We start from the raw sequence: 10,375 nt of genomic DNA on the forward strand, positions 1-10,375 counted from the left end.
AGTTTGATTACCATTATCCTGTCAACGATTCGAATGGATTCGATATCACGATGCATCACCTCCTCAATATTATTATATATTGCTACACGTGGTTTTCATCGACAAATTCAAGCAGTCAGATATATATGATCTCCCCTTTTTATTGTGTCTGCTCTTAAAAAAAGACACTTCCTGAATGTAGCGGAGTCTGAACACCGCAGACAAAAGGCAGAAACAAAATAAAGCAGCGACCGGAAAATCAACAACTAACATCAGTAGGCCGTAGCCTGACGCGCACCTCTCGAAAAATGTAACTACAGGTTGCGGCGACGCACACCGCTCGGCCGTGGCTTGGTAGCGTTGCATTTCCCCCGACTCATTTCCTGGTTCTCCTTCTCCATAAACAACATGAAATCAAGGAGAGGGTTAACTTCTCCTGCTCCAGATTTCCCACCGTGGTCAGAAAGAACAGGGGAGACACTTTGTTTCTCTCACTATGACTCTAGAGTCGCTACTCGCTCCGGAGCTAATCGCCATCACTCTCTCACTTCTCCCTCGCTCTATCACCCACTCCCCACACACACGCCGGCTCAACGCGCACAAGTATAAACATCAGGCCACTCACGTAGGCTACGGCGAAAGTAATAAAACATCTAAAAGAGATTCTGTCAAAATCTTATTAAAGAGGGGTCCATGTTCTAATTTGTGTCAGTTTAGGGATCCTTGATGTAAAAAAAGTTTGGGAACCTATTGACTTAAACTTGATATCATCTTAATAAAGATTGAGGCCTCCAGATAAACCATGAAGATAATTTGCAGCGCCATTTTCTCGAACGTCCTCTGTTAATCAGAGGACTCTACAGCCAGTGCAGCAGTCCGTACAAAGGTTCCTTGTGGCTGTCTGTGTACAGTATTTGCTTTGTGATATGTTAAAGGATCATTCCATGTCATTGATGAAATGGCTGAGGATTGTCAGACATAAGAAATGTTAAACGAGTGGTATTCCTGCTCCGTATTGTGAGAGATTTGCTTTTTAGTCCACTGTTAAATGTTGACTTTTAGTTGTAGAATTGTGTATTTAGGGCTTTTTAATAGATTAAAAAAGGAATAAAAAAACTAAAACCACAAGATTGAATTTGTTCTTTAATGTGACAAGTGCTTGGAGAAGTAAAAAAAAAAACAAGAAATGAAATAAATGTAAGCACATACGCTCAAAAACAAAATGCTATACCCGGAAAAAAAGTAAAAGTTGTCTGGATTTTTTACTCAAGTATTGTATATACAGTATAAAAGTGTAGAGTGTACGCAAATGTGTAAGTTCATTTTGAAAAAATGAATTTATACGGAGGGGAATGTTACTTCTGATCTTTCCTATTAATGACTTTCAGGTATTTCTTCAGTACAGTTTCTTTATTCTACTCTTAATACCTATTTATGCAAAAAGAAATATCAAAGGTTAAGTTGCCGTGGCAGACGCTAGTTCACAATGTGTAATGGAAACTAAATTAGCCAAACCACTTAAGTACAGATTGAGCACAAGTGTTCATCAGTCTGCCTTCCTCCTCATGGTTTCTCTATGGAGGACGTCCCGTGTCCGTTGAGGTGGTGTTGGGGGTTCGCCTCTTGTGACGGAGGTCCCTCCGCGTCCTCTCGGTCGCCCTGCGTGGAGCTGCAGCTGCTGCCCGGCGAGGCCCAGCTGTCTCGCCGGCGGTACGCCTCGCACAGCGGCAGATCAGTGCTGTCCCACTGACTGTAGCTGTTGCAGAGCGGAAACCAGTAGGAGGCAAAGAGGCAGCGCAGCGCAGAAAGAGAAGCAGACGAGAGCGACAGGTCAGAATAAAGCACATTCATCCGCATAGAGGAGCACATAAAAAGACACGCATACGATAGAAGCGTGGAGGTTATGCAGAAGCACTGGAAACGGGATCAACACCTAAAAACGGCAGCTTATTCACTAGATACAGTAGTCAGAGGTGTGAATTATCAACTGTTGATTTTAAATTTTTTTTTTCTTCCAACCAGGGCCCTATTTTCCTGTTTTTGTGTCTAAGTGACTGATGGGAACAACTTCCTTTGAAATTAGTCCAGTATTAAGCGAGATCGCTGCAGTCGGCAGCAGCGAAACAAGCTACAATGTATGTTAATAGGACAATTGCGCACCTTCAATTTCCATCCACTGAAAGTGCTGGTTTTTTTTTGCCACTGACAGACTCAGATTCTTCTTCTAAGTGTCTGACAACATTATGGAAAGGATCCCTTCAGAGACAGACCTTTTTTAACATTAAACAACCGCCGAAATATCGCCATCGCCAAACTCACCAGACTCCATGTAAATAAACAGTAAGTTTATCATCGTAAAACACACTTCATCCAAAGTCGATAGAAACTAAAAACTATAAAAAGCTGTCTTAGTTCGTCTTTCCACTGTTCCAACTATCACCACTTTGGTTTGGTTGAAATAAAGCCTAAATTCACTCATTTACATGTGGAGATATAAAGGGGGTAAGCTTCTCCTATCAGTAGTCAGGTGCAGGTTTTACCGTCACTTTTTGGTATAACCCCCTGTTAGCATCCCATTGACTGCCATTCATTTTGACGTCACTTTGACAGCGAATAACTTTACATCTGAAGCGTTTAAAGACTTTATTTGTCCATTGTTTATTTCTAAAGAAACACGACAATGTATAAAAGGCTCCATTACCTTGTAGCTCATGTTATGGCTCCGTAGCAGACGTTTTTGTAAAAATAGGCTAACGATTGTGTCATAACCACGGGACTTACTGTCACATAGTAGAGGAATTACCGTATAGTACAGGAGAAGCGTGCAGGCAGTTTGGACTTACATTAGCTGTTTAAGTTTAATTACTAATGTTAACTAGCATTTTAGTTAGCAATAATTAGCCTGTTCCTATGTTATCTCCTTACATATACCTATGCTCTCCGTCTCTGCTAGATTGGGAATGATTGAGATTTCTCTTGGCACAGCTACCAGAAGACTTCCAACTTTCAGACAGGTTGCTCACGTCACATCTACGTCGTCTCTCTCAGTTGGAGGCTGCTCAGTAACGCTCGGCGCTCACCGGAAAAGTGCTTCTAATATATTCACTGGTCGCCGTCCAGAGCAACTGGATCTGTTGGTCCATTCTATATGCAGTCTATGGAAAATATGCTGGCTCTATACACGCTAAAAGTACTGATTATTTACATAAAGTCTGGTGGGTTTGTTGATGGTGATTTCGGGGCTGTTTCATGTTAAACAAAAAGGATCTTACTCTTTAACAAAAAGGTCTATCTCTGTAGGGATCCTTTCCATAATGTTGTCAGACACTTAGAATAATGGGAGTCTGTCAGCGACAAAAACAGAACTTTTAGTGGACGGAAACTGAAGGTGTGCATTTGTCCTATAGGGTTACATTACAGCTCGGTTCATGGCTGCCGGTTACAGCATTCTCGCTCAATACTGGACCAACTTCAAATATTTTTGTGATATTAGTCACTTAGACACCAATGCATGGCAAAATAGCGTCCAGGTTGGACAAAACAAACACCGAAATGACCCTTCAAGTTCAGCGAAAAGGTGCGATTAGTTGCTGATGGAGGAGAAAGCAGAGCGAGTGCAGTGGAGGAAGGAAGGCCCACACCCAGCATGCTCCAAACACGCCTGAGAGACACGTCTGAACACTTTCTCACAGAAAACAAAGACACACTACTACAGTGTTTTGTCTTTACTTTATTTCTTAATCATTCTGGGTCTCTCCTGGAACAGCTTGCATGGTTACAGCCTCGAGACACTTGTGGCGTTAGGACGGAACCAATTCAAAATAATCACTTTTTTTTAGACTTGCTTTTACAGAAAGAAAAAAATAAAACTTGAGAAACTCTTCAGATTTGATCTTGAATAAATAACAGCAAACAGTCGTGTCTAATTTTACAGTCGATGCCAAACATTCATGCACCGACCCTCCCTAAAATCTACCGTACAAATCATCACCACTGTTCTATTCATGATTTAAATATTGCATATAAATACTCTTGGATAAACACGAATGATCTATAAAAAAATCTTTATGCTGATAAAAGTTTGAGTTCTTTCAATGTGTAATTCTTCTAAAAATGGCCTTCCTACAAAAGCTCTGCGTTGCAATACCAAGAAGCCCTTTATTAACAACCATCTAACAATTCATCCATGGATAAAATAGATAAAAATGACTTTAGTAGTGGATGAACTAGGAGCAAAGGCCTCGTTACTTACATCCCACTAAACCAGGAGTGTCCAACTCAACTTCTCTAAAGGGCCACGCTGGAAAAAGAGAATCGCGTCGAGTTCATTAACATGCTTCGATTTCATCGAAAAAGTCAAATATGCCGAGAATGTCGGGAACCGCGACAAAAACGTTGAAAAAAAAAAAAAAAAGCGCAGCAAATGTTGGAAATAGTGTTAAAAAAAAAGCATGGAAAAAGCTGCAAAAATTGTTAAAAAAAAAAACAAACAGCGTCAAAAAACGTTAAAAAAAAGCCCCCAAAATGTCGGAAAAAGCGACAAAAACCAAAATGTACTGCTAACCTAAATTGATGTACGGGCCGGATCAAAGTTTGCGAGGGGGCCAGATTTGGGCCTTGAGTTTGACACGTGCACTAAACCGTGCATCCCTCCCACGTGCCTGACAAGATGGGTTAAAACCTCTCTAAAGCCTATTGGATGCTGCCGACCAGGAAACTGATTCATCCGTTCATTCGCATTCGGATATCGACTCGTTTTGACTGCCGAGGTGGTAGCGGCCGGAAACAACAAGACCTACGGTGAGTTGTTCAAAACCTTTCTTTTTAGTAAACTCTGGGTACACAAACAATGTTGTCAATGCTTTCGTTAAGGTGTAGAGTCCCTGGTGATACTTGGAGCAAAGTCTCATGTTGTGTCGAGCCTTCTTAGTGTTTTAAAAATAGATATTTTGAGGCTAGCATAAAAGTGCCCCTAGCTCTCCCATTCAAAAGGCCATTTGACCGAAAAACGAAAATACGGTACATCTTAAAAGTGACGATTCCGTCCTAAATATGCTTTTAAACGAAAGTTTGACTCGGGTACATTCACAAAAAGACCCTAGGTTGCATTTTGGCGAGAGTTACGCTTTAAGCTCGAGCCCTGCCCGTTGAGGAATTCCGGCGCGTCAACATGATACAAGCCTTCCGTGATTTTAGTCCTCTCTACTTTGACTAAGTATGACACACGTCATAGAGCAGAAAAAAAACCCCCGTTACTAATCAATAACAAAGTCATTTAGCGAGATGATCTCCGTCACAACGAGCCTCAGCAGAGAGCTGCGTTGATGAATATGACATAATATGGAGAGAAATTCAACCCAAAAGCTGTCAGGTTTAGATGGCGGCAGAAGTAAACCCGTCCTGGGGTTTCAGCAGTGAATGAGGTGAGACAGCACATGGTGCGGGCGGGGGGGGGCATGGGACACAACAGAGGAGCGGTGGGATGGGGGGGGTGAGCGAGTATGAGCCTATTTGTACCTGGAGGAGTAATATTCTTCCTCTAGCTCATACAGGTCGATGGCGATCTCGTCCCGGAGCGACGTGAGCTTCTTGTCGCACTCGTCCTGCAGCGAGCGCAGCTGCTGGTTCTGGAGGCTGATGGCGTCGTTCACCGACGGAAAGTCGTTCAGGATCAGGAACTGCTTCAGGTCCGACACCAGCTTCATCAGGGACTCGCCGGCTCGGACCTGACACGGCGACACAGACGAGGGGGAAAGATTGATCGGGGTTTTTCTCTCTGGACTGAAGATAGAGCTGCAACGATTAGTCTACTCTGGGGAAAACATGACGTCCTCAAATGTCTGCTTTTGTCCACAACTCAAAGATATTCAGTTTATACAGTTTATATATTCTGTCAGAGGAGTGAAAAAAATATTCACATTTAACAAGCTGGGATCAGAGAATATTTACTTTTCATTAAAGAAAAGCGCAATACTTACAATGTTGGCTGCTCTGACATGCATCTCATAATGGTCCTGCTCTGCCTGGGTTGCTCTGGAAACCTGGGTCTCATCTTCTATCTGGAGAAAGAAAACAGTGTGACAAGATTACACATATATATATATATATATATATACACACACATATACATATATATACATATATATATATATATATATATATATATATATATATATATATATATATACACACACACACACACACACACACACACACACACACACACATTCATGTTTAAAAAGGAACAATGTTCAGAGAGGAAAAGGATGGAATGTCCTGCTTTTCATCAGAGAGAGAGAGAGAGAGAGAGAGAGAGAGAGAGAGAGAGAGAGAGAGATAGATATATATATAGAGAGAGATAGATAGATGACAGATAGATAAATAGAGAGAGATAGAAAGATAGAGAGAAAGAGAGAGAGATAGAGGACTAGAGCGATATATAGATAGAGATATATAGAGAGAGAGATAGATAGATGACATATAGATAGATGACAGATAGATGACAGATAGATAGATAGATGACAGATAGATAGATAGATAGATAGATAGATAGATGACAGATAGATAGATAGATAGATAGATAGATGACAGATAGATAGATAGTAGGGCTGTGCTCGAATGAAGGAATTCGTTGTCGACTAACACTCATTCAATTGTATCGACTAATCGATTAGTTGATTTAATCGACAGATCTGTAATCTGCATGTTTCTCTGCAAAGAGTCATGCAAAAGCACCACTTTAATTCTTGTGTTTACCAGAGATGTGCTCGTACGTTTCTTGGAAATAAGTCATTCAGCATGAAAAAAGCATAAAACATGACTAATCGACTAAAGAAATCTTAGTTGACTAAGACCAAAACGACCGATTAGTCGACTAATCGACTAAGAGGGAGCAGCCCTAATAGATAGATACTTTATTGATCCCCAAGGGGAAATTCAAGGTCCCAGTAGCTTAAAGACATCACACACAACATACACATACATCATAAACAGGATGATAAAATAACAAATCCACATGAATAATATGGACATTAAAAGAAAAGATACTAAATAAAAAATCCACATGAATGTACTAAGGGATGTATAGGCACGAGATGCTTGCAGTGACAGGGCAGGGACTGACCCTGGGATTCAGCCTGTATGAGAGGATGTATGAGAGGGGCTGTCATGGTGGTATAGTGCAAATAAGTCAAATAGTGCAAGGATAAAGTCTAGAGACCAGCATTAAATATGGACAATATGAGAGAATGATGTCGACATAGTAATATACAAACTATATAGCAGTGCAAGGATAAACTTTAAAAAGACAGCATTAAATATGGGTATTATACGGGAATAAAGTAGACAGGAGGATAGACGCAAATCAACAGTCACTATTAGAGGTTTAAAATAACAGGGTTACAGCCATTGTTCAAGTAATACACATAAAACAGGACATTAGAATGAGGGGCTTTGCGTCGATGTACCTTTGCTGTTTTGATGATTTCTGTGAAGTTGTCCAGGATGGACCTGATGTCATCTTTCAGCCTCTTGTTGTAGTTCTGTAGCAGAGACTCTTTGCTCTGAGGGAGACCTCTCTGGGCAGCCATCGTGCAGCGAAGCGCGCGCGTTAACGTCACCTGTTCACATTAGGTTCACGCTCATTAATCCATTCATCCAACGAGGATTGTAAAACAGCATACATATAATTTATTCCAAGTTCTGTAATGGTTAGGACTTACTTTTTTTTTACCGCATACTTTGAAAATAATCTCGTTGTGTAAAACGAGACCAACAACTACGTTTGATCTTCTTCTTCCTAATGCTATATCGGCTAACTTCCGGTGTGTCTGCTTGTTACCGCCCCCTAGCGACAAATCTGATGATTTCACACTGCAAAAAAAAAAAAAAAAAAAAAAATGAAAGGTCGGGTTCATCTAATTTTTTTAAGCGTCATATAAAGATGTTATATATCCATTTTATTATAGCATGACTCAACTCATAAACCACTGAAAATTACGGTTTTATGTGACGGGAGACCTATATTTCAAAATAAAAGCACAATAGAATTATCAGCAAAATGAAGTATGAACAGTCCAAGTTCTCACTACGCACCAAAACGGTCCCTGTGGCGTGTTATATTATAATATTGGATTTTATTGTTAATATCATTAGGATATAAGCCTGTTAATGTTGTAGTTGGTAAAAAGTTGGAGTAAAACTGTTTAACGCTGAAATGTAGTGGAATAGAGGTATACGTTCGCACATAACAGAAATTCTCAAATTAAAAGTGCCTTAAACTGTACTAAAGTGCAGTACTTGAGTATATGTGCTTAGTAACATACAGAAGTATGTTTGAAATATGATAAATAAATAAACAACTGTGCAAACATTTGATTTACATTCATTTAATATTTTTTTTTTTATGACTTACATATCATAACATTGTTTTTAAAGGTAGGCTGTGCAGCAAGTATTTAGAGTGCTTTTTTTGTCCAACGGTATTATCATCATGTTGAATCCTCCAAAGATTTCCTATACAACTGTTTGAAATACATTTTGCAGCTGTGTTCAAATCAAAACACATTCTTCTTAAGGGAACCCTGACTCTGTGTCAGTGACTATGTGCAACCTTCATGTATACAAGCTGGGTGAGAAAAGTGATATATATATATATATATATATATATATATATATATAAAAAAAAGAAGAAAACAAAAAAGATTGTACACTTCAAAAAGAAAAGAAAACAGAAGATTTTACACTGCAACAGAGGAATACATGAATTCAACTTTGGGCTGAAACAGGTTGGATCCCCTTTTCTTAAAAGGTGCCATGGTGAGAACCAAAGACTGTTCCATGATTTTACAAAGCACAAAGACAATAAAATATTCCCAAATGACGATGGAAATAAATTCAGAAAGGAATGTCATCAATCAGTCACCATTCAAGTTCTCACTTACAAGATACTACCGATACAATCCCTGACCTGAACTGTGAAGCAAAGCTTTTTTCTTTTCTTTCTTAAATTGCAGTTGAAGTTTTCACATCAGTGAGTCACAGTGAGTACACATTTGGAGTTTATAGAGACCTACGATAGAGATGCATTACAGAGTAGAATGAAAATCTTGGTGCATTAGCGAAACGCAGACAGCAAGAGGAATTTGTACATGATTGTTCACAAGTATTTTGGTGCTGAACACCATGAAGTGCAATAAAACGATGTAAACGCAGCAGTTTTTTTAAGGAGGGCACAAAAGGCAAAAGTGATTTATGCTGTTTGATGTGGTTGGAGGGATGTTACTGTAAGGCTTCAGAGATATCTTCTAAAGGAAGTAGAAACTAAGGAAAGGGAGTCTTCTACACATATCTAACATAGGAACAACTATAATGAATTTTCTATGCCTAACATTTTAATTACGCTTCGTACGTTACATGGAATAGACACTGATATTCCATTTTCATTAGACAGGATAGTGGCCACAAACATAAAACATGACGAAATGCAAACATTTTGGAATGAAACAGAAGTTACATTTCATATCAACAAATGTTATTCTTGAAATGTCTACCGGTATGAATCATTATCCAGCATCTGCCCTGTAACAAACTGTCAGGCATGAAGACTATTAACTTTGAGGGGAATCATTGTAACGTTGATGTAATTACAGATGCATTCCCCTGAAACATCTTTACAGTGTCTTTTCCTCTTCCAAGCTTCTGTGAAGTTATGATCTTGTTGAATTCTAAGAACTAATACAAAAGGAGGAATGAGGCGTGATCAGACCATAGTTTCACAGTAAAGCTCAAATATACAGGAAATGAAACTGCCAAAGCTGCAGACGATCTACGAACTAGGGGTGTCACGATTCAAATCAATTTTCGATTTAAACATTTTATTTTCAGCAGTGACGGCAACGCCACAAGAACCACTAGATGGCAGAAGGGTACTTTACAACAACAGCTTGAGTTTCTCAAAATTAACAAAGTGCAAGTGAAAACACCATTAGTTTACCGAGATCCACATGAACGCACCATGAAGTCCCGTCGGAGCCCACGTGCTTTACCTTCGTTCTATTTCCGTAACTCACTCACGGGGAAGGATAAATGTTGCCACATGGTGACTTCGTGGAAGCAGAGGAGGAGTTTCCAGTTCTGTTGTTTCTCCGTTATCTGCGACTCCGGCGGTTGCCATGGTGTCTGGAAAAGAGCAGCTGCAGGCTACCGCTAAGCTAACGTTACCCTGTGTCTTTAGCTGCATGCTACCAGCCGGTAAGCTATGCTGTGTCTGTTGTGTTTTTCTTTGGACGTGCGCAAGTAAGGCGCAGGTGGGGAGAGAAACAAAAATACTGGGGTAATCGCCGACCCTGCTTTTGATTACGATAGTCGAAATTGAAAGCTCACTTTCGATTTAAAA

General features: G+C 39.9%; 1 protein-coding gene across 5 annotated transcripts; it reads right to left on the reverse strand.

Moving 5' to 3' along the window:
• Nucleotides 1–689: 689 nt before the first annotated feature.
• On the reverse strand, nt 690–7,805 carry med22 (mediator complex subunit 22). Of its 5 annotated transcripts, none has more exons than XM_035996612.1 (5): nt 7,701–7,805; nt 7,446–7,598; nt 5,958–6,038; nt 5,497–5,705; nt 690–1,735 (listed from the first exon to the last, which is right to left on the reverse strand). In XM_035996612.1, the coding sequence occupies exons 2-5, from the start codon at nt 7,566–7,568 to the stop codon at nt 1,543–1,545; spliced, it is 606 nt and encodes a 201-aa protein (XP_035852505.1). In that variant the 5' UTR covers nt 7,569–7,598; nt 7,701–7,805; the 3' UTR covers nt 690–1,542. The 5 variants fall into 5 exon arrangements, with proteins under 5 accessions (XP_035852505.1, XP_035852501.1, XP_031161002.1 ...); XM_035996608.1 differs by having other exon boundaries at nt 7,697–7,805; XM_031305142.2 differs by having other exon boundaries at nt 7,446–7,592; nt 7,695–7,802.
• Nucleotides 7,806–10,375: the final 2,570 nt, after the last annotated feature.

The sequence above is a fragment of the Sander lucioperca genome, chromosome 2 (assembly GCF_008315115.2).
Source record: "Sander lucioperca isolate FBNREF2018 chromosome 2, SLUC_FBN_1.2, whole genome shotgun sequence".
NCBI lineage: Eukaryota > Metazoa > Chordata > Actinopteri > Perciformes > Percidae > Sander > Sander lucioperca.